Source organism: Hylobates moloch, unplaced genomic scaffold, assembly GCF_009828535.3.
Source record: "Hylobates moloch isolate HMO894 unplaced genomic scaffold, HMol_V3 SCAFFOLD_13, whole genome shotgun sequence".
NCBI lineage: Eukaryota > Metazoa > Chordata > Mammalia > Primates > Hylobatidae > Hylobates > Hylobates moloch.
In genome coordinates, this window is record NW_026652288.1 from 54,109,784 (window position 1) to 54,134,712 (window position 24,929).

The 24,929-nt window shown below is 36.4% G+C and overlaps 1 protein-coding gene across 6 annotated transcripts in view; it reads left to right on the top strand.

Annotated features, from left to right (window-relative positions):
* The window catches only part of CUNH12orf40 (chromosome unknown C12orf40 homolog), a 127,674-nt gene that overhangs the window by 53,183 nt on the left and 49,562 nt on the right, over positions 1-24,929 (top strand). For 4 of the 6 annotated variants that reach the window (XM_058426426.1, XM_058426427.1, XM_058426428.1 and 1 more), the window contains 4 exons: positions 6,871-7,400; positions 7,677-7,746; positions 9,085-9,145; positions 16,268-16,343. In XM_058426426.1, the coding sequence (XP_058282409.1) occupies positions 6,871-7,400; positions 7,677-7,746; positions 9,085-9,145; positions 16,268-16,343 (737 nt within the window). The remainder of the gene's footprint in view (positions 1-6,870; positions 7,401-7,676; positions 7,747-9,084; positions 9,146-16,267; positions 16,344-24,929) is intronic. The other 2 variants (XM_032173707.2, XM_058426430.1) reach the window with 1 other exon arrangement.

The following is a 24,929-nucleotide window of genomic DNA, read 5'->3' on the forward strand; positions in this document are numbered from 1 at the left end:
ACCTGAAGATGGATCACCTCATCACATCACAGGACTCTTTGTAGACATTCCCCAGCACCAACCTGGAGCCTGATAGCCTCACTGAGGGGCTAGACCCAATCACTGCAGTCTGGCTCACATACAGCCCCACCCATAGGGGAACAGGGAGAGCACCACATCAAAGGATCACCCTGTGGGACAAAAGAATCTGAACAGCAGCCCCTGTTTTCCAGATCCTTTCCACTGAAACAGTCCATCCAAATGAGAAGGAACCAGAAAAGTAATTCTGGTACTATGACAAAACAAGTTTCTGTAACATCCCCAAAAGACCACACTCGTTCTCCAGCAATGGATCCAAACCAAGAAGAAATCTCTGAATTGCCAGATAAAGAATTCAGAAGGTTGATTAATATGCTACTCAGGGAGGTACTAGAAAAAGGAGAACACCAACTTAAGGAAATAAAAAAAAAAAAAACCAGATATGGATGAAAAGGTCTCCAGAGAAATAGATGTCATAAAGAAAAGACAATCAAAACTTCTGTAAGTGAAAGATGCACTTAGAGAAATACAAAGTACGCTGGAAAGTTTCAACAATAGAATCGAACAAGTAGAAGAAAGAACTTGAGTTTGAAGACAAGGCTTTTGAATTAACCCAATCCAGCAAAGACAAAGAAAAACTAATTAATAAAAAATAAATGAACAAAGCCTTCAAAAAATTTGGGATTATGTTAAACAACCAAACATAAGAATAATCAGTGTTCCTGAGTAAGAAGAGAAATCTAAAAGTTTGGAAAACTTATTTGAGGGACTAATCGAGGATAACTTCCCTAGTCTTACTAGAGATCTAGATATTCAAATACAAGAAGCTCAAAGAACACCCAGGAAATTCATCGCAAAAAGATGATCACCTAGGTACATAGTTATCAAGTTATCTAAAGTCAAGACAGAGGAAATAATTTTAAGAACTGTGAGGCAAAAGCTTCAGGTAACCTACAAAGGAAAACCTATAAGATTAACAAGATTAACGAGATTTCTCAGCAGAAACCCTACAAGCCAGAAAGAATTGGGATCCTATCTTTAGCCTCCTTAAACAAAATAATATCAGCCAAAGATTTTGTATCCATTAAAACTAAGCTTCATAATATGAGATAAAGTATTTTTCAGACAAACATGCTGAGAGAATTCACCACTACTAAACCAGCACTACAAGAAATGCTAAAAGGAGTTCTAAATTTTGAAATAAAACCTTGAAATACACCAAAATAGAACCTCCTTAAAGCATGCATCTCACAGGGCTTGTAAAACAATAACACAATGAAAAAAACCACCAAGATATCCAGGCAACAACTAACATGATGAATAGAAAAGTACTTCACATGTCAATACTAACATTGAATATAAATGGCCTAAATGCTTCACTTAAAAGATACAGAATGTCAGAATGAATAAAAATCCATCCACCAAGTATCTGTTGTCTTCAAGAGACTCATGTAACGCATAAGAATTCACATAAACTTAAGGTGAAGTGGAAAAAGATATTCCATGCAAACAGAAACCAAAAGCAAGCAGGTGTAGCTATTCTTATATCATACAAAACAGACTTTAAAGCAAAAACAGTTAAAAAAGACAAAGAAGGACATTATATAATGATAAAAGGATTAGTACAACAGGAAAATATCACAATCCTAAATACACATGCACCTAACACAGGAGCTCCCAAATTTATAAAACAATTACTACTAGACCTAAGAAATGAGATAGATGGCAAATAATAGTGGGGGATTTCAGTACCCCACTGACAACATTAGAGAGGTCATCAAGACAGAAAGTCAACAAAGAAACAATAGGCTTAAACTGTACCCTAGAACAAATGCACTTAACAGATATTTACAGAATATTGTACCGAAAAACTGCAGAATATACATTCTTTTCATCAGCACATGGAACATTCTCCAAGATAGACCATATGATAGGTTGCAAAACAAGTCACAATAAATTTAAGAAAACAGAAATTATATCAAGTACTCTCTCAGATAGCAGTGGGATAAAATTGGAAATCAACTCCAAAAGGAACCCTGAAAACTGTACGAATACATGGAAATTAAATAATCTGCTCCTAAATGATCTTTGGGTCAACAATGAAATCAAGATGGAAATCTAAACATTCTTTGAACTGAACGGTAGTAGTGACATAACCTATCAAAACCTCTGGAATACAGCAAAAGTGGTGCTAAGAGGAAAGTTAATAGCATTAAATGCCTACATCAAAAAGTCTGGAAGTGCACAAATAGACAATCTAAGGTCACACCTCAAGGAACTAGAGAAACAAGAACAAACCAAGCCCAAACCCAGCAGAAGAAAAGAAATATAAAGATCAGAGCAGAACTAAATGAAATTGAAACAAACAGAAAAAACAATACAAAAGATACATGAAATGAAAAGCTGGTTCTTTGAAAAGATAAAATTAATGGACCATTAGCAAGATTAACAAAGAATAGAGAAGACCCAAATAAGCTCAATTAGAAACAAAATGGGAGATATTATAACTGATACTACAGAAACACAATTATTCAAGGCTACTATGAACATCTTTACACATACAAATTAGAAAACCTACAGGAGATTGATAAATTCCTAGAAATATACAACCCACCTAGATCAAACCAGGAAGAAATAGAAACTTTGAACAGACCAATGACAAGTAGTGAGATTGAAATGGGAATTTTAAAACTTGCCAACAAAAAAAAAGTCCGGGACCAGATGGATTCACAGCTGAATTTTATCAGCCATTTAAAGAAGAATTGGTACCAATCTTACTGAAAACTATTTCAAAAGATAAAGAGACAATCCTCCCTAAATCATTCTATGAAGCCAGTATCACCCTAATACCAAAACCAGGAAAAGGCATAACAAAAAAAAAAAGAAAACTACAGACCAATATACCTGATGAACATAGATGCAAAAATCCTCAACAAAATACTAGCTAACTGAATCCAATAGCATATCCAAAAGATGATACATCACGATCAAGTGAGTTTCCTACCAGGGATGCAGGGATGGTTTAACATATGTAAGTCAATAAGTATCATACACTATATAAACAGAATTAAAAACAAGAATTATATGATCATTTCAATAGATGCAGAAAAAGCATTTTACAAAATCTAGCATCACTTTATGATTAAAACCCTCAGCGAAATCAGCATAAAAGGGACATACTTTAAGATAATAAAAGCCATCTATGACAAACCCACAGCCAGCATTATATTGAATGAGGGAAAGTTGAAAGCATTCCCCCCCCTAGAACTGGAACAGGACAAGGATGCCCACTTTCACCACTTCTATTCAACATAGTACTGGAAGTCCTAGCCAGAGCAATCAGACAAGAGTTCACCACTTCTATTCTACGTAGTACTGGAAGTCTTAGCCAGAGCAATCAGACAAGAGAAGGAAATAAAGGGCATCCAAATAGATAAAGAGGAACTCAAACTGTTGCTATTCACCAATGACGTAATAGTATACCTAGAAAACCCTAAGGACTCATCCAAAAAGCTCCTAGATCTGATAAATGGACTCAGTAAAGTTTCAGGGTACAAAATCAATGTACACAATACAGTAGAACTGCTATACATCAACACTGAATAAGCTGAGAATCAAATCAAGAACTCAACCCCTTTTACAACAGCTGCAAAAAATACAGTACTTAGGAATATACCTAACCAAGGAGGTGAAAGATCTCTACAAGAAAAACTAGAAACACTTCTTAAAGAAATCATAGATGAGACAAACAAATGGAAACACATCCCATGCTCATGGATGTGTAGAATTAATATTGTAAAAATGACCATACTGCCAAAAGCAATTTATAAATGCAATGCAATTCCCTTCAAAATACCACTATCATTCTTCACAGAACTAGAAAAAATATCCTAAAATTCATATGCACCCCAAAAACCCCACAGAGCCAAAGGAAGACTAAGCAAAAAGAACAAATCTGGAGGCATCAAATTACCTGACTTCAAACTATACTACAGGGCTATGGTTACCAAAACAGCATGGCACTGGTATAAATATAGGTATGTGGACAGATGGAACAGAATAGAGAACCCAGAAATAAAGCCAAATACTTAAAGTCAACTGATCTTCAACAAAGTAAACCAAAACATAAAGTGGGGAAAGAACACCCTATTCAACAAATGGTGCTGGGATAGTTGGCAAGCCACATGTAGTGTGAAACTGGATCCTCATCTCTCACCTTATATAAAAATCAAGTCAAGATTGATCAAAAACTTTAAGACATGAAGCCATAAAAATTCTAGAAGATAACATTGGAAAAACTCTTCTAGACATTGGCTTAGGCGAAGAGTTCATGACCAAGAACCAAAAGCAAATGCAACAAAAACAAAAAGAAACAAATGGAACCTAATTAAAATAAAAATCTGCACAGCAAAAGAAATAATCAGCAAAGTAAACAGACAACCCAGAAAGTGGGAGAAAATCTTCCCAAACTATGCATCTGACAAAGGACTAATATCCAGAATCTACAAGGAACTCAAATCAGCAAGAAAAAAACAAGTAATCCCATCAAAAAATGGGCTAAGTACATGAATAGACAATTTGCAAAAGGAGATACACAAATGGTCAACAGACATGAAAAAATGCTCAACATCACTAAAGATGGAGGAAATGCAAATCAAAACCACAGTGCAGTAACCACCTTACTACTACAGGAATGGTCATAATTAAAAAATGAAAAAATAATAGATGTTGGCATGGATGTGGTGAAAAGTGAATACTTTTATACTGCTGGTGGGTATGTAAACTAGTACAACTACTATGGAAAACAGTATGGAGACTCCTTAAAGAACTAAAAGTGGAACTACCATTTGATCCAGCAATCCCACTACTGGGTATCTACCCAGAGGAAAATCAGTCAGTATATGAAAAAGACACTTGCACGTGTGTGTTTATAGCAGCACAATTCACAATTGCAAAAATATGGAACCAGCCTAAATGCCTATCAACCAATGAGTGGGTGAAGAAAATACACACACACACACACACACACACACACACACACACACACTCCATGGAATACTACTCAGCCGTAAAAAGGAATGAAATTATGGCATTCACAGCAACCTGGATGGAGTTGGAAACCATTATTCTAACTGAAGTAACTCAGGAATGGAAAACCAAACATTGTTATGTCCTCACTTACAAGTGGGAGCTAAGCTTTGAGGACACAAAGGCATAAGATTGATATAATGGACCAGGTGTGGTGGCCTACACCTATAATCCCAGCACTTTGGGAGGCTGAAGCGGGTGGATCACCTGAGGTCAGGAGTTTGAGACCAGCCTGGCCAACATGGTGAAACCTTGTCTCTACTAAAAACACAAAAATCAGCCAGGCGTGGTGGCACACACCTGTAATCCCAGCTATTCAGGAGGCTGAGGCAGGAGAATTGCCTGAACCCAGGAAGCAGAGGTTGCAGTGGGCCAAGATTGCACTACTGCACTCCAGCCTGAATGAAAAGAGCAAAACTCCGTCTCACACACACAAAAGATTGATATAATGGATTCTGGGGACTCTGGGGGAGGGTGGGGGAGGGGTGAGGGATAAAATACTGTACATTGGGTACAGTGTACACTGCTTGGGTAATGGCGGCACCAAAATCTTAGAAATCACCACTAAAGAACTTGTTCTAACCAAACATCACCTGTTTCCCAAAAACTATTGAAAGAATAATAAAAAAAGATTTACATTTATAGTGTGCTTAACATAAAGTGCATTTACCTCTATTCTTTTATGTAGAGTAACAGATATTTTCCTCATGTTAATGGTGTATATTAGTGCATACTATATACTGTGTCTTTTGGTATAGCAAAATAACATCATTCTGTCTAAAACACCGATAAGGCCCTCATTGAGAAACAATGTAGGATCATGAGCTATGAACATTCATGGGTAAAACATTAATCTCTCTCTTTAACAACAAGCTGAGCTCTTTTATCTCTCTATTGCCAGTATATGGCCTAGTACCTGGAACAGAGTAGGTGATCATCAAATATTTAATAAATAACTTAAAAATAAGACTAGAAATCAGAGTTTTAGCAATCTGTGTTTTTTTTTCCTAATTTTTTCGATACCTCCAACCTCTGGAACAACTCACTTCCAAATAAATTTGTAGTCACTGACAATAAAATAAGAAACATCTTGATTTGTAATTATTTTCCACTATAGCTTTGATTCTTGTACACAAATTGGACTTAACCTAGAATTATTATTTCTGCATTAGAATAGAACTTATAAGTTATCTAATTCATCTAATTAGTTTTTATCTAATTCACCTTATCTCTTGGTTTTATTGCTTATATACACATTTGTATTTATATTGCTCTTCCTTGGGAACTTTATAATTGTCTTTACATCCATATTAGGTTGAAAAATGTGTTATGATGGTCTCATAACTATTTGATTTTATGTTTTAACACTGGTGATAAATTTTCTCTGCACAGTCTTCAAAACATCTTTCTCTGGTTAAATGGAACAGCGGTGACATATAGTGGTTGTCTAGTTTATTCTTTAGATTTTATTACAGAAAATATACTATAGGTTGGTCATGTTTTAATTAAACCACATGCTAACATTTCATGTTGTAATAAAAAACGGACCATAGATTATTTTCATACTCAATAAGTCCTTAGAAGAGCACATTAGACAAATTTTCACCCAAAGCAGTATTATTTATTTAAATATAAAAAATAAAAACATAGTCTAGGTAAATGTTAGTGGCAACTCAATATGTCCTCTAAGAATTGAACGTAAGAGTTTCTAAATGCAAATAATCCATGCTTTTCTTGCTAAATATGTTTTTGTTTATCCCAAAGTCTAGGAAATAGGAATTTACTTACTGAAAGCCCGGCTGTAATTATGGATGAAGATTGTAGAAGCATGGATGAAATAAGACAGTTAGACTACATTACTGAAAAACACTCAATACAGCATATTTGGGGGAAAAATGGAAAGGAAGTTTCAAATTTTCTTGAAGATGTGAACCAGTCTACTCCTAACCTTCTATCAGAGAATTGTGACTCTTTTGTTAGTCAAAATATGATCAATGTATTAAACATAGATCAGCCAAGGATAAAGAAAACATTTAACAAGTGTGATTATGATAGTATGGGAGATACTTGTGTAGTCACTAGTTCTGATAAAAACTATGTCACTGACAGATGCATTAGAAACATTTTTACAGTTCCAGAGTTGACTTTTAGTAATTCGACTTTGAATAAAACAAGTTATCCAGAAAAATGTCAGCCAAACAAGAAGTATCAGAGACAGTACAACAAAAATGAAAGAAGTGATCTTAGTACATCTTTTGAGAATGATTACTACCCAAGCAGCTCTGAAAGAAAAGGTTGGTATTGTACATGGAAAATGTAATTACATATTCTTTTTTTCTTTCTGTTTTAGTATATATATTTGTATATTTATACACACACATGTCTATATATTTGTATGTGTGTTTATGTGTTTGGAGGAAGATGAAACCAAAAATAGAATGGTTTCCTATTACATAACATTGTGGACCAGTGGTTTTCCTCTGTACGTGTCATGTTAATATGCTTTGAATTAAAAAATGAAAATAGACTATGCTAAATTTTTAACTCAGTGCATACTTTTATTTTTTAAGGAAAACTTGAAAATGATTACCAAGAGAAGACACCACAGAAAAGTATTCAGAAATATCCAGCAAACACTATGTAAGTTTTTAGGTAAATCTGGGGAATACAAATCAGGATCTGGTATGATGCATGATGAAGGTTGAGTTGATGCAAAGTGAGGTAGGCGTATTGCCATCTGAGGGTGGGCAGGCAACCTGGTCTCAAAGGAGCCTTACCAGGAGTCACAGTGTTGATAATATCACCCCAGTTGAGAGTGTGGTGCTCATATTTGCCAGCTCCCAAATACTTTCTTATCTGAATATTAATGTTGATTATATTTGAGGAAATTGATTTAATGTGTCCAAGAAACTCATATCCACCAGAATGTCAATTTATTAAAGTAATAAATAGAAAGAGAACAGTCTTATTGACATGAAAAAGCATATTTTCTTACTTTCAAACAGCTCTCAGTGGGAAGATTGCTTGCTTGGTTGGTATAGCATCACTACAGGGAGTGATAGAATTCAGATGTTAGTGGCATAAGCAAGCATATCAGCAGTTTATAGAACAGTGTACATTTTAGGGATAGAGCACTCTTCTCATTGCCAACATTTACCTCCGAGAGACTCCATGTTTTCTCTGTGTTCAAGATTACAATCTCTACCCATAGATTGAAAACAATTACGTTCCACGAGATTTTTCTTTCTCTTCTTGCAGCTGGTGTACAAAATGTCCTGAATTTAAGGTGATTTTTACACTCATCCACTATGTGTTGATGTTAAATTTATTCCTTAAGAGTTTGAGAACTGCCTTCCAGGCTTTTCTGAATAATGGCCTGCAATTATAAGTAACTAAAGAAAACTTTATTTTAGCTAGTAGTTTCTGAATAGTCCTAACTTTCCTGGTAATAATTACAATTTAGCCAAATCTTTCTGGTTGGAAATCATGAACTAGAATAAATTTTTATTCTGGAAGTGATTTCTTGTGGAATTATTAAAAATATTGATTGATAAAAAGATGCAATTTTAGTGGGATTGGCACTACAAATTAATTAAAACATAGACTTACAAAACACTTCATAAAATTGACAAATTTGTATTTTTGTTGTTAAATCTCCCAATATCTAGAAATTTATGAGTGAAAAAATCATGTTAGGCCATGAGTTTTAAACGTACCTTATGAAAGCAATTTAGAACATGGTTCCCAATCCTGATTGCAGGTCCAGATTACTTGAGGGAGTGATTTTAAACTATAGAATACCAAGATTGACCTGCACATAATAGGTGGGCTCCTTGGCATGGAGCTTATGAATCTTTATATTTAAGAAAGTTTCCCATGTAATTCTGATCTGAAGCCAAGTTTGGGAGCTCTAATTTAGAACAATAATTCCCAGAGGGAATACAACAAACTTTAATACTGTGTATTTATAATCCTTAGGGGAAGTATACCTTCGGAAGAATTGCACTCTAAGCAGTCATGGGACCTTGGACTTGATGAGGTAAAGCACAGTCTCACATTATCTTCTCAATTAAGTCAGTTTGTATTACCATATCATATTACTGTATTTAGCGTTCACTTTGATTTAAGGTTAACATTTATTCATTAATTTTTTTTGGATGGACTCTTTTTCTTATACTTTTTTATTCTAAGGAAATTATAGCTTAGATCTAGAAATAAAAAGTCGTTTTCAGAGACTGTTAACATGCTTTATTTGAGAGAAAACAATCTTGAGGACATTTTAAATGCATTTTTTAAGTATTACAAAACTTCTGTATTAGTTCATTCTTGCATTGCTATAAAGAAATACCTAAGACTGGGTAATTTATAAAGAAAAGAGATTTGGTTGGCTCATGGTTCTGCAGGCTGTACAGGAAGCATGATGCTGGCATCTGATTGGTTTCTGGGGAGGCCTCAGGAAACTTCTAATTATGGCAGAAGGCAAACGGGGAGCAAGGAGTCTCACATGGTAGGAGCAGGAGCACGAGAGAGTGAGTAGGGAGGTGCCACAGACTTTTAAATGACCAGATCACAGGAGAACAAACTCATTATCGTGAGGACAACACCAAGAGGGATGGTGCTAAACCACTCAGGAGAAACCACTGCCCTGCCATGATCCAATCACCTCCCACCAAGCCCCACCTCCAACACTCAGGATTATAATTCGACATGAGATTTGGCAGGGACATAGATCCAAAGCATATCTTTCCACCCCCAGCCCCCCAAATCTCATGTCCTTCTCATATTGCAAAATACAATCATGCATTTCCAACAGTTCTCCAAAGTCTTCACTCATTCCAGCATTAACTCAAAAGTTCAAAGTTTCACCTGATACAAGGCAAGTCTCTTCCATCTATGAGCCTGTAAAATCAAAAATAAGGTAGTTACTTCCAAGATTCAATGGTGGTACAAGCATTGGGTAAAAATTTACATTCCAAAAGGGAGAAATAGGCCAAAAGAAGTATGGGGCTACAGGCCCCATAATAGTCTGAAACCCAACAGGGCAGTCATAAATCTTAAAGCTCCAAAATAATTTCCCTTGACTCTATATCTCACATCCAGACACACTGGTGTAGGAGGTGGATTCCAAAAGCCTTGGGCAGCCCTGCCTCTGTGGTTTTGCAAGCTTCAGCCCCTGTGGCTGCTTTCATGGGCTGGTGCTGAGTGCCTGTGGCTTTTCCAGGAGCTAGGCGCAAACTGTCAGTGTATCTGCCATTTCGCAGTCTGAAGGATGGTGGTCCTCTTCTCATGGCTCCACTAGGCAGTGCCCCATTGGGGACTCTGTGTGGGGGCTCCAATCCCACATTGCCCCTCCACTCTGCCCTAGTAGAGGTTATCCATGAGAGTTCCACCTGTGCAACAGACTTCTGCCTGAACATCTAGGCTTTTGAATACAACCTGTGAAATCTAGGTGGAGTCTCTCAAGCCTTAACTCCTACACTCTGTGCACCTACAGGCTTAACACCACATGGAAGCCATCAAGGCTTACAGTTTGCATCCTCTGAAGCAGCAGACTGAGCTGTGCCTGGGCCCCTTTGAGCCATGGCTGGAGCTGGAGTGACTGGGATACAGGGAGCAGTGTTCTGAGGCTGCACAGAGCAGCAGGGCCCTGAGCCTGGCCCAGGAAACCATTCTTGCCTCCTAGGCCTTCAGGCATGTGATAGGAGGGGCTGTCATGAAGTTCTGTGAAATGCCATTGAGACCAACTCCCTATTGTCTTGGCTATTAGCACTTAGCTCGTTTTTTACTTATGCAAATTTCTGCAGCCTGCTTGAATTCCTTCCTGGAAAATGGGCCTTTTATTTTCTACCACATGGCCAGGCTGCAAATTTTCCAAACTTTTATGCTCTGCTTCTGTTTTAAATATAAGTTCCAGTTTTATATCATTTCTTTGCTCTCACATATGAACATAGGCTGTTCATATGAAGCAGCTGGTCCGTATCTTCAATGCTTTGCTGCTTAGAAATTTCTTCTGCTAGATATCCTAAATTAATCACCTTTAAGTTCAGAGTTCCACAGATCCCTAGGGTAGGGGCACAATGCTGCCAAGTTCTTTGCTAACACATAACAAAAGTGACCTTTGCTCCAGTTCCCAATAAGTTCCTCATTTATATCTGAGACCTCCTCAGCCTGAACTTCACTATCAATATCACTACCAGCATTTTCAGCCTTTTTTGTTATAACCATTCAACCACCAGTCTTTACGAAGTTCCAAACTTTCCCTTATCTTCTTGTCTTCTTCTGAGCCTGCCACACTCTTCCAACTTCTGCCCATTACCGAGTTCCAAAATTCCTTCCACATTTTCAGGTATCTTTATATCAAAATTCCACTCCTGGTACCAATTTTCTGTATTAGTCTGTTCTCACATTGCTGTAAAAAAAATACTTGAGACTGGGTAATTTATAAAGAAAATAGATTTAATTGGCTCATGGTTTCACATACTGTATAGAAAGCAGGATTCTGGCATCTAATTGGCTTCTGGGGAAGCCTCAGGAAATTAGAATTATGGTGGAAGGTGAAGCAGGTGTGAGGCATCTCAAACAGCAAAGGCAGGAGCAAGAGAGAGTGAGGTGGGAGGTGCCACACACTTTTAACCAACCAGATCTCATGAGAACAAGCTTCACTATTGTAAGGGCAGTACCAAGGGGGATGGTGCAAAACCATACAGGAGAAACTACTTCCCATGATTCAGTCACCTCCCACCAGGCCCCATCTCCAACACTGGGGATTATAATTCAACATGAGATTTGCCGGGGGATACCCAAAGATCCAAACCATATCATCTTTCGACATGAAAATGCTTTAGGTTTCAGTGTGCTACATAATTTTATATTTGCCATACTATTGAAATATCTATAAACCCTGCTTATGTAATGTTATAATCCCTTGCCATCATAAGGGTGTAATTTTTACAATAGTGCTAGGAACTTCATGTAATTTATTTCTAATCTACAGGAGCCTGAGTTGCTAAAGTCTTCACAGCAAAAGAGACTGAAATTTAAAGAGATTAGATAACTTGTTTGAGGTCACACTCTCAAGACAAGATTCAAACTGTCTGTCTTATCTGACTTGATATTTTCAGCTATGCTGTTTTCCCTTCTTCAATAAATGTTTATTGAGTACATATTGTGAATTCATATAAAGACACTTATTGAATGTTTCCTGTATGCTAGACACTGGGGATAAAATGGTGCTTTGTTCTCAAGATTATATTCTGTTATGCACTAGACTCTGCAAGGTATAGAAATGAAAGGACGTGGAACCTCTCTTTAAGAAGTCTTCATCTAGTGGCTAGTCAGAAAGAGACAAAAATATAATGCATTTAGATACATTGCTTGAATTAAAGTTTGTTTTGTGTTATTAGTAAAAGATACTTCTAAGTTTCATCTGTAAACAGGAGGAAGATGTGATGGAGGAGGTAACTTTTGAGCACAGTATCAATAAGTTGTTTACCAAATGGTCAAATTGGGAAGAAAGAGCAACATAGATAAACTAAGATGTCAGAGTACAGCCTGTTTTAGAAATTTCAAGTACCTTGTTTCATTCTAGTTACTGTTATAGCTACGATTTATAATACTAATGATAAAGGGCACAGGAGTGGCCTAGGTAATTCTGGACAATACAAAGAGGTAGGTCATAGATGGCCTGGTATGATATAGTTTAATTCTTGATCATTAAACAGAGATCCACTAAACAAACTTTAGCAGAGGAATATGATGACATCAGAGTAATAAAAAAGTTGACTCTAGCAGCAATGAGGAGGGATTTGATAAGTGGAACAGCTCAAGTTAGGGGAAGAAATAATGAGAGCTTGAAGTTTTACAATAGCAGTAAGGATGAAAGTGAGAGAAGATTTAGATCTAGAATTGATAGTACTTGGTGATTGGTGATTAGTTAAGGGAGAAGGAAGAAATTGAGAAAGACCTAGATTTATTTATGATATGAGTAAATGGGTAGTTGATGGGATTGTGCTACTGAACCAGATTGAAACCATAGGAGGAGGTGGCAGGAAAGGTTAACTGTCCATCAAAATCCATGTACCGTTTTTTTGTAGACTGTACCCTTTTTAATAGAATAGAGCTGCCACCATGAAATGGCTTCCCAGCCAAGGAACATGTTTCCTAACCATCCATCCATGTACATGTGGCCATATGGCTAGACCTCACTAATGGAATGTTAGGAGAAGTGATGTGCATCATTTTAGGTTAAGGCATATAAGAAAAGGGAATTATTTTTCCATGCTGTCTTTCTTTTGATGGCTAGATGGTAGTGTGGCCCCAAGGGATAATGAAGCCACAAGATGGAAAGGACTGGGTCTCTGAATCACTACATGGAGGAAAATTGCCTGCTTACCAGAAACACTCACTTTAGATTATTACACAGAGAGAAATGATTGTGTTTGGCATTATACATTCTGTGATGTACTTTTTAAAAACAATACCTAGTATCACTCTGATTCAGAGGAGGAGCAGATTTCTGAGAGAGGTAAGTTTGACCCACTGAGCTCAAGTGAGGATCTTCTGAAAAACCTGTGATCTATGTGGAGATGTATAGTAGACAATTATATATACAGGGCTTGAGGTCAGAAGAGATTTTTTAGCCTTTATGAATAGGAGATAATTGACTACATCCAAGTATATGATTCTTGAGAGAAAGTGTATAGAATAAGAACAAAAATTGTCAAATTCCTGAAAAGGCACATTTCAGGTTGGAGGGTATGAAGTAGAAGAGGAACCAGAAAAGAGGGCTGAGAATGAGCTACTAGAGAGGTTTGAGGAGTACTAGTGTCATAGGAAAGAAAAAGGAGGAGAATGTGGTCATTAGTGATGGAAGCTGTCCTGTTATTCCTTTAAATAATTCATATTTCCCCAAATATGAATAATATAGATGTATCCTCCCAAAAGATGAATTATCAACAGAATTTAATACTTCAAAAACAAATTCTGTTTGACTACACCTCTGTCTAGAAAGCTGGCAGCTTGAATGTAGCTAGAACTAGTCAAAAAATAAAAAAGCCCATTGGTGTAGCCCAAAGGGAATCAGGTGCTATGAAGAGTTCCTTGGGTAGAGCAGGTATGGGGACTTTAAAGTGTGATGCCTGGCCATGGCCAAAGGTGCAGTGGGACCCTGACTAAAATTACGTTCTACCAGAGGGGCCAAGGCAGGAGTCACCAATGGGATGGAATGAAGGGGTAGGAGTAGAAAGAGGGCTGGGTTGCACCTGCCCACAGGTTAGGTAAAATTAAAACAGGTAGATTCTGCTGAGGAAGAATTGAAGAAGAGACATAGGGGCTAAAACAAGCAAACAGAACAAGCCTCTTGGATGGGGACATGTGGTATTCTCAAGAGCCTTTGATGGGAGTGGAAGAGAATAGGAAAGAACAAAGTATTGGAGGAGTATAATTATTTAATTTTAAAGGTTTAGTAGAGGAATAAAGTTTAAATACAATTGTTAACATGGGAAGGTATTCACCAGAGAAGTGGAGACGTGGAAGAACAAAATTCAAGAGTGATGATGTCACACTAGGAAACCAGATCAAGATGGGAAGAAATGAAATAGCAATTCTATATACAGTGTAAAAAATGAAACCCACTTAGCAATTAACATATTGAATATGATAGCAATTAACATTGAATATGAATTAATATATCGAATATGAATTCTTTTCAAGATTCAAAGAATATCAAATTATGAAGAAAAAATAAATATAGTTTATAAGCAATGTATCTAGAATATAATAAAGGTTGAAAGCAAACAGATAGCAAAATACATACATTAAGAAAACATATATACTATTGGAGCAAAGACCATATAAATGCAATAAAAAGCCCATTCGGAAAAGAGAAAAATAGGAGATGCAGATTTTCTGATCCGTAGCAAGGCTTGCCATCCTGGAGGATGGAGGACATTCGTGAAAAACTTAGTGTCTTGTCCTTTAGGAAGATCTTTGCTGTCCTTCTCAAGCAGATCTGAAGTAGGTATTGGAGTGCAGGCCTGCCTTGGGGTCTACATAGCTTTCTTGAAAGTTTTGTGTTCTTGTTGCAAGTTTGGGGTTTGAATGTGTCATGACTTGAAGAGAAAAGATTTTTAAATGATAAGACAGAGGGGTTAGGGAAGGGGCTCTGCTCCATGTAGTTATTCAGGCCCTAAACTGGTGGCTTCCAGTTTATTGTTTCCAGAGAGCAGAAGGGAAAAGGATGTGGAGGATTGTGGGGAAGATTTTTATGGACCAGGACCGGCAGTAGTTTACATTACTTCTGCCTATGACCAGAACTTAAGTAACATGTCTAAACCAATTCCAAGGGAGGCCAGGAAATACAGTCTAGCTGTATGTCCAAGAAAAAGGGAGTCCGGTTTGGGAAGCAGCTAGACAGTTTCTCCTTTATTTTATATATCTAAAATTCTATATCCTACCAACAGAGAATATATAGAAAAAAAGTTTTATAAGCCCATGATACATATGCAAACATAATTCATATAGTAAGCCATAAAGAAAATCTAAGAAATTTATCTAGGGAGAGATTCATAGGTACATTCTCTAATCAAAATTTGATAAAATTGAAATCAACTAAAAAGAGATACTTAACTTCCCTTAACATCCTGGAAATAAAGAAACACTCAGGGTTCGTTTGCTTTGTTAGAGAAAGGAAATGAAAATAAAGTACAAATTACATAGAAAGTGATGGAAACCAAAACCAATAGTGTGTTCTATAGAAAGTTATACCTCTAAGAGCTTTTATTATTTAAAAAACCTGATAATAAATGACTGATGATCTAACTTAGGAAATTAAATAAAAAATAACAAATTTCCAAATTGCCTTAATATGTTTGTCTTTCTTCAGCTGCATTTACTATGATTACCTGAAGCTTTTCCTTTTTCTCAGTAATTCATTTCTTGGCAAGTGTCTATTCTGTTGCTTGTTGCTTTTAAACGAATTTAAATTTCATTTTATTGTTTACCACAGGCTAATTTTTCTTTGTGGTTTAAAAATAAACCATGTTGAACTGAAGTAATGTAAAAGAAAAGTACTATAAAATGAATTGGTAGTGTAAATAGGGTAGATATAAGTGAATATTATTATGTATACTTAGGAATTGTTAACATTTTGGTTTTCTCCTAGATTCTGATGGAAGAAGGAGGAATATGTTCTTTAAAAAGCAGGCCAACATCTACTGAGAAAATATGTCAGTATAACTGTATGTTACTTTTACTCTATTTAAAAAACTAACAATTAAATAGAAATCAGTTAAATTTGAAGTGATTTTTTAGACGTTTGCCAACAAATATATATCATGGATATTTTAGTACTACTAATGCAATTGACTCTTTAAAATTACTTTTATATTTTATTAAATATACATGAGCACATTAATGTATATGTACAGTTTAGCAAATAAGAATAAAACAGATAACCCTCATACTCACTAGGTAGCTTAAGAAACAATACATAATACTTTTGAAGACTTATTCAATTGTATTTCATATCCTGCCCTCTAGAGGTAACTATTTCCTTGAATTTGTTTTTTGTTATAACACAGACTTTTTAATTGCTTTATTTTGAACTTTCTATATATTGATCCAACTCTGTATATTTTTCTGCAACTTGCTTTTTTTCACCCAATTTTATATTTTATGGTTCATCTGCTTTGATACTTGTAGCTCTAGTACATTTACTATTTTTTCTGCTATACAGCATTCTATTGTATGAATATATCACAATTTATGTATCTTCTAACAATGGATATTTAGGTTATTTTGAATATTTTGCTTATGTTGTTTTGAATATTTTCCTACGAAGAACAATGTTACTTGGACTATTATTGACATTTTTCCTTGCACACGTGTATAAAAAGTTTCTCTAGGATATATTTCTAGGAGTAGAATTGCTAGTTCATATAATATGCATTTCTTTGCATCTTCAAGGTAATGCAAAATTATTTTCCTAAATGGTTATTCCAGTTGTACCCCTCTTAGCAAGGGGTAAGAGTCTTGGTTGTTACGTGTTTTCACCAACAATTTCTCAGTCTTTTATCATTATTGGTAATCTGATAGCTCATTGTAGTTCTAACTTATATTTCTTTGATTACTAATTAGGTTAATTGGCCACCGATGTTTCATTTTCATTTGTGAAATGTCATTTGCTCATGTTCCTTTTCTGAAGTTTGGTTTTCTTTATGGGATGTGTGTTTTATATGTCTATGTCTCCTACATATATTTTACGTGTCCTGGATACTGACTGCTTGTAGGCTTGTGTGTAGCAAATATTTCATGTTTGAGTGATCTTTTAAGTCTATACTGTCTTTTTACAGACAAAAGTTTCATGTTGATCTGGTACTCTTTTATGTATTCTATGCTAGCATAGTCCTTCATGTTATCTAGTCTGATGGAATACCTTGAAACTTTTAATGATTTAATTTTTTGAATATGTAAAATACTAGTCTGGTTTCTATCCTTATCCTCCCTGCCCTATTTCCTTCTGCAACATGAGTATTTTTTTTTTTTTTTTTTTTTGCTGCTTTCTGGTTTCTCATTCCAGTCCATTTTTAAAAAAATAAATCCTAAAAATATATAAACATGTAAATACCCATGAGTCTTAGTTTCCTGCCTTTCTCATTCTAAATGTAATATAGAATATTTTATAAAAGAATTAAGTGAATTCACTTACTTAATAAAATATTCCTATAGATTCCTCTGTGTTAGTGCTAGGTATTTCTTCATCCTTTACTTATGACCATTTAGTAGTCCATTACATGCATGAACTGTAGTTTTTTCAGTCAATGCCCTATTGATGGACATTTGGGCTATTTCCAGTATATTTTTCTTACAAATACTGTAAGTAAACAACTTTGTGCAATGTTTCTTATTTGTGGATGTGCATTTTCAGGGTAATTTCTGGGAGTGGCATTGTTAAGTAAAAGGAGAAATATGCTGGTATTTGATAGATATTGCTGAATTTCAATTTATATATATATATATATATATATATATTTCCAAGTTCCTTGTGTAACCGTTTGGCAATTCCAGTAGCAATGTACATTTTATTCCACAGCCTCACCAACAGGGATTGTGGTCAAACTTAGGAATTTTTCTGAATCTCACAGGGGGACGGATAGGTAGAAGTTTTAGTTTGTGCTTACTATGTGTGAAGTTGAGCATCTTTTAAAAATGCTCATTGGCTATTTGCGATTCTTTTTCTGTGAATTCTCTATTCATATCTTTTGCCCCATTGTGTTTTGGCATTTTTTCCTTGATATTTAAGAGATCCTTATATATTAGAAGGACGTAGATGAGGGGTGGAACAAGATGGCGGAATAGAAAACACCCACTGCAAGCGCACCAATTTAACAACTATCTACACACAAAAAAACACCTTCGTAAGAACTGCATAAGAGCACTCATAGTACCTGGTTTTAACTTTATATCACTGAAAAAGGCACTGAACAAGTAGGAAAAACAGTCTTGAGTCACTGACGCCACCCTTCCTCCATTCCCTGGGAGTGGCAACATGATGCGGAGAGTGATTCTGTGTACTGGGGAGAGGGACAGTCAGTGCAGCAGTTTTGAGGCATTGAACTCAGCGCTGTCTTGTTCTAACAGAAAGCAAAATTGGACCAAACTCAGCCAATGCCTACCCACGGAGGGAATATTTAAACCAGCCCTAGCCAGAGGGGAATTGCTGATCCCTAGTGGTCAATACTTGAGTTTGCATAAGCCTCCTATTATGGGCTAAAGTGCTCTGGTGCTCTAAGTAAATTTGAAAGGCAGTCTAGGCCACAAGTACTGCAAGTCCTAGGTGAGTCCTAGTGCTGAACTAGGCCCAGAGACTGTGGACTGGGGTTGGCATGTGTTCTATTGAGACACCAGCTGGGGCAGCTAAGGGAGTGTGGCAATCACCCCTCCCCTAACCCAGACCACTCAGCTTGCAGCTCCAAAATAGACCCCTTCCCTCTGCTTGAGGGGAGGAGAAAGAATAGTGGGGAGGACTTTATCTTACATCCTGGATACCAGATTAGCCACAGTAAGATAGGGCACTGGTCAGAGTCATGATGCCCCCTTTCCAGACCCTAGCTCCAAGATGACATTTCTAGACACTCCTTGGGTGAGAAGGACACCTATATCCTTGAAGGGAAGGACCCAATCCTGGCAAGATTCATCACCTGCTAACTGAGGAGCCCTGGGGCCCTGAACAACCATCACTGATGCCCAGGGACTGCATTGAGGGCCTTGGGTGAGACTCTGAGACTTGGTGGCATCAGGTGGGTCTCAGTACATTTCCAGCTGTGATGGCTATAGGACAAGACCCTTCACTTGAGAAAAGCAGAGAGAAAAGTAAAGGGGACTTTGTCTTGCACTTTAGGTACCAGTACAGCCATGGGGGTAGAATACTAAGTAGGCTCTTGGGGTCCCCAATTCCAGGACTTGGCTCTTGGATGGCATTTCTGGACCTGCCCTGGGCCGGAGGGGAGCCCACTGCCCTGAAGGGTGACTCCCAGCCTAGGCATCATTCACCACAAGCTGACTGAAGAATCCTTGGGTCTTGAGGGAACATCACTGGTACTCTGGAAGTACTCCCTGTAGGCCTGGGTTGTGATGGCCATGGGGTGAGGTTCATCTGCCTTTGGAAAGGGAAGAGTGGGAAGGACTGTGTCTTGTGGTTTGAATGTAAGCTCAGCCCCAGTAAAATAGAATACCGGGTAGGCTGCTAAGGTTTTTGATTGTAGTCCCTGGCTCCCAGTTCTGAGACAGCACTTCTGGATCCACCTGGGGCCTGGGGGAACTTGACACCCTGAAAGGAAGGACAGAGGCCTGGCTAGCTTTGCCACTTGCTGATTGCAGAGCCCTAGGGCCTTGAGAAAGCATAGGCAGTAGCCAGGTAGTGGTTACAGTGGACCTTGGTTAAGACCCAGTGCTGTACTGGTTTAACATCTGACCAAGCACAATCCTGATGGTCGTGGCCATGGGGATGCTATGTCCCTCCATCCTTAGCTTCAGGTGGCTCAGAACAGAGAGAGAGACTGTTTATTTGGAAGAAAGTAAGGGCAGTGACAAGAGTCTCTGCTTGGAAATGCAGAAAATTTTCCCAGATATTGTCTAAGACAATCAAGGCAGTATGTCTACAAGTCTGCAAGAACCACAGCATTACTGGGCTTGGGGTGCCCCTAAAGCAGATACAGCTTAGGCCTCAACACCCAAGTCCTTTTTGAATTCCTGGAAAGCATTCCCAAGACGGATGAGAACAAGCCCAGACTGTGAAGACTGCAATAAATAGCTAACTCTTCAGTGCCCAGGTACAAACGAACAACTACAAGTAGCAAGACCATCCAGGAAAACGACTTCACCAGATGAATTAAATAATGCACCAAGGACCAACCCTGAAGAAATGGACATATGTGACCTTTCAGACATAGTATTCAAAATAGCTGTTGTGAGGAAAGTGAAACTCAAGATAACAAAGAGAAGGAATTCAGAAGTATATCAGACAAATTTAACACAGAGATTGAAATAATTAAAAAGAATCAAGCACAGATTCTAGAGCTGAAAAATGCAATTGACATATTGAAGAATGCATTAGAATCTTAACAGCAGAACTGATCAAGCAGCACAAAGAATTAGTGAGCTTGAAGGCAGACAATTTGAAAATATACAGTCAGAGGAGACAAAAGAAAAAAAAAGAATGAAGTATGCCTACAGGATCTAGAAAATAGCCTCAAGAGGGCAAATCTAAGAGTAGTTATTGGCCTTTTACTTCCCAAGAGAAATATATCAATATCCAAGTATAAGAAGGTTATAGAACACCTAGCAGATTTAACCCAAAGAAGACTACCTCAAGGCATTTAACAAACTCCTGAAGATCAAGAATAAAGAAAGGATGCTAAAAGCGGCAAGAGAAAAGAAACAAGTAACATACAATGGAGCTGCAATACGTCTGGGAGCAGACTTTGCAGTGGAAGCCTTACAAGCCGAGAGAGTGGCATAGCATATTTAAAGTGCTGAAGGAAAAAACCTTTTACCCTAAAATAGTATATCCAGAAAACATCTCCCTCAAACATGAAGTAGAAATAAAGACTTCCTAGACAAACAAAAGCTGTGGGATTATCAACACCAGACCTGTTCTGCAAGAAAATACTAAAAGGAGTACTTCAGTCAGAAAGAAAAGAAAGTTAATGAGCAAGAAGAAATCATCTGAAGGTACAAAACTCACTGATAATAATAAGTACACAGAAAAACAAAATATTATAACACTGTAAATGTGTGTAAACTACTCATATCTGAAGTAGAAACACTAAATGATGAACTAGTCAAAAATAATAACTGTATCAACTTTTCAAGCCATAGAGTATATAATAAGATACATATAGAAACAACAGAAAGTTAAAAAGGAAGGGAACGAAGTTAAGGGGTAGAGTTTTTATTAGTTTTCTTTGCTCATTTTTTTATGCAAACAAGTTGTTATCATCTTAAAATCATGAGTTCTAAGATTGTATTTGCAAGCCTTATGATAAACTCAAACCCAAATCATATAACAGATACACAAAATAAAAAGTAAGAAAATAAATTATATCACCAGAGAAAATCAGCTTTACTAAAAGGAAGACAAGAAGGAAGGAAAGACGAGATGACCACAAAACAGCCAAAAAACAGATAACAAAATAGCAGCAGTGAGTCTTTACGTATCAATAATGACTTTGACTGTCAATGGATTAAGCTCTCCAATCAAAAGATATAGAGTGGCTGAATGGATAAAAAATAAAACCCAATGATCTGTTGCCTATAAGAAACACATTTCACCTATAAAGACACACACAGACAGAACATAAAGGGATGGAAAAAGATATTCCAAGCCAATAGAAACCAAAAAAGAGCAAGAGTAGCTATATGTATATTAGACAAATTTCAAGACAAAAATTATAAGAGACAAAAGAAGGTCATTATAATTCCTGATGCAACTTAATGAAACTTAATCCCTAATGCAACAGTGTTAAGAGGTGAGACCACTAAAGAGGTAGTTAGGCCATGAGTGCTCCATCCTCATGAAGGGGGTCAATTCAGAAAGAAGATATAACAATTTTAAATATATATGCACCCAACACTGAAGCACCCAGATATATAAAGCAAATATTATTAGAGTGAAAGAGAAAGAGACACACTCCCAATACGATAATAGTGGGAGACTTCAACATTCCTCTTTCAGCATTAGACAGATCTTCCAGAAAGAAAACTGAACATTTCATCCAGTAGCTACAGAATAGACATTCTTTTCCCCAGCACATGTATCATTCTCAAAGGTAGACATACGTTAGGCAACAAAACAAGTCTGAAAACATTTTAAAAAATTGAAATGATATCAAGTATCTTTCTAACTACAATGGAATAAAACTAGAAATCAATAATGAGGAATTTTGGAAACTATACAAATACATGAAAATTAAACAGTATGCACCTGAATGACCAGTGGGTCAATGAAGAAATTAAGAATGAAATTGAAAAATTCCTTGAAACAAATGATAATTGAAACACAATATACCAAAACCTGTGGGATACAGCAAAAGCAGTACTAAGAGGGAAGTTTGTAGCTCTAAAAGCCTACATCAAAAAAGAAGAAAAACCACAAATAAACAACTTAGCTGTACATCTTAAAGAACTAGAAAAGCAAGAACAAACCAAACCCAAAATTAGTAGCAGAAAATAAATAATAAGGACTAGAGCAGAAATAAATGACATTGAAATGAAGCAAACAGTACAAAATATCAATGAAAAAAAGTTGGTTTTTGAAAAATTAAACAAAATTGACATTTATCTAGACTAAGAAAAAAAGAAGATTTAAATAAATAAAATCAGAGATGAAAAAGGAACATAATAGCTGATAACAGGAATTCAAAGGATCATTAGTGGGTACTATGAATGACAACCTGCCAATAAGTTGGAAAACCTAGAAGAAATGGACAAATTCCTAGACACACACAATCTACCAAGATTGAACCATGAAGAAATCCAAAACCTGAAAAGTCCAATAACGAGAACTAGATTGAAGTTGTAATAAAAAGTCTCCCAGGAAATAAAGCCTGGGACTTGAAGTCTTCACTGCTGAATTCTACAAAACATGTAAAGAAGAGCTAATACCAGTCCTACTAAAAATATTCTGAAAAATGGAGGAGGAGGGACTACTTCCAAACCCATTCTAAAGGCAGTGTATTACCCTGATACCAAAACCAGACAAAGACATCAAGAAAAGAAAACTACAGATCAGTGTCTCTGATGAATATTGATGCAAAAATCTTCCACAAAATACTAGCAAACAGAATTCAACAGTAAATTAAAAAGATTATTCATTATGACCAAGTGGGATTTATCCCTGGGATACAAGAATGGTTCAAGATAACACAAATCGGTCAATGTGATACATCATAACAACAGAATGAAGGACAAGAAACATATGAACATTTCAATTGATGCTGAAAAAGCATTTGATAAAATTTAACATCCCTTCATGATAAAAAACCTTTAAAAAACTGAATATAAAAGGAACATAATATAAAAACAGCCATGTATGACAGATCCACAGCTAGTATTGTACTTAATGGAGAAGAATTGAAAGGCTTTCCTCTAAGATCTAGAACATGACAAGTAAGCCCACTTTCATTTTTATTCAACATAGTACTGGAAGTTCTACTGGAAGTTCTATCTACAGCATGAGACAAGAGAAAGAAATAAAGGGCATACAAATTGGAAAGAAAGAAGTCAAATTATCGTTGTTTGCCAATGATGTGTTCTTATATTTAGAAAAACCTAAAGACGCCATAAAAAACCTATTAGAATTGATAAAATCAATAAAGTTGCAGGAGGCAAAATCAACATGCAAAAATCAGTAGCATTTTTATATGCCAACAGTGAACAGTCTGAAAAAAAATTTTTAAAGTAGTTCCATTTACAGTAGCCACAAATAAAGTTAAGTACCTAGGAATTAACCAAGGAAGTGAAAGAGCTCAATAATAAAGACTATAAAACACTGATGAAAGACATTGAAGAGGACACCAAAACATGGAGAGATATTCCCTGTTCATGGATTAGAAGAATCAATATTGTTTAAAATGTCCATACTACCCTAAGCAATCTATATATTCAATGCAATCCCTATCAAAATACCAATGACATTATTAACAGAAATTGAAAAACCAATTCCAAAATTTATATGGAACCATTAAAGACCAAGAATAGCAAAAGTTATCCTAAGCAAAAGAAACAAAACTGAAGGAATAGCATTCCCTTACTTCAAATTATACTATAGAACTATAGTAATCAAAACAGCATGAGAACTATAGTAACCAAAACAGCATGATACCAGCATAAAACAGACACATAGACCAATGGAACAGAATAGAGAACCCAGAAACAATTCCACACATTGCCAGTGAACGCATTTTTGATAGAGGTGATAAGAACATGCACTGGGAAAAGACAGTCTCTTCAATGAATGCTGCAGCAAAAACTGGATATCTGTATGCAGAAGAATGAAACTAGACCCCTGTCTCTCACCATATACAAAAATCAAATCAAAATGGATTAAAGACTTAAATCTAAGACCTTGAACTATGGAACTACCACAAGAAAACACTAAGGAAATTCCCCAGGACATTCCTTTGGGTAAAAATTTCTTGAGTAATAACAAGCATAGGGAACCAAAGCAAAAATGGACAAATGGGATCACATCAAGTTAAAAAGCTTCTACACAATAAAGGAAACAATCAATAAAGAGACAACCCACAATGGCAGAAAATATTTGC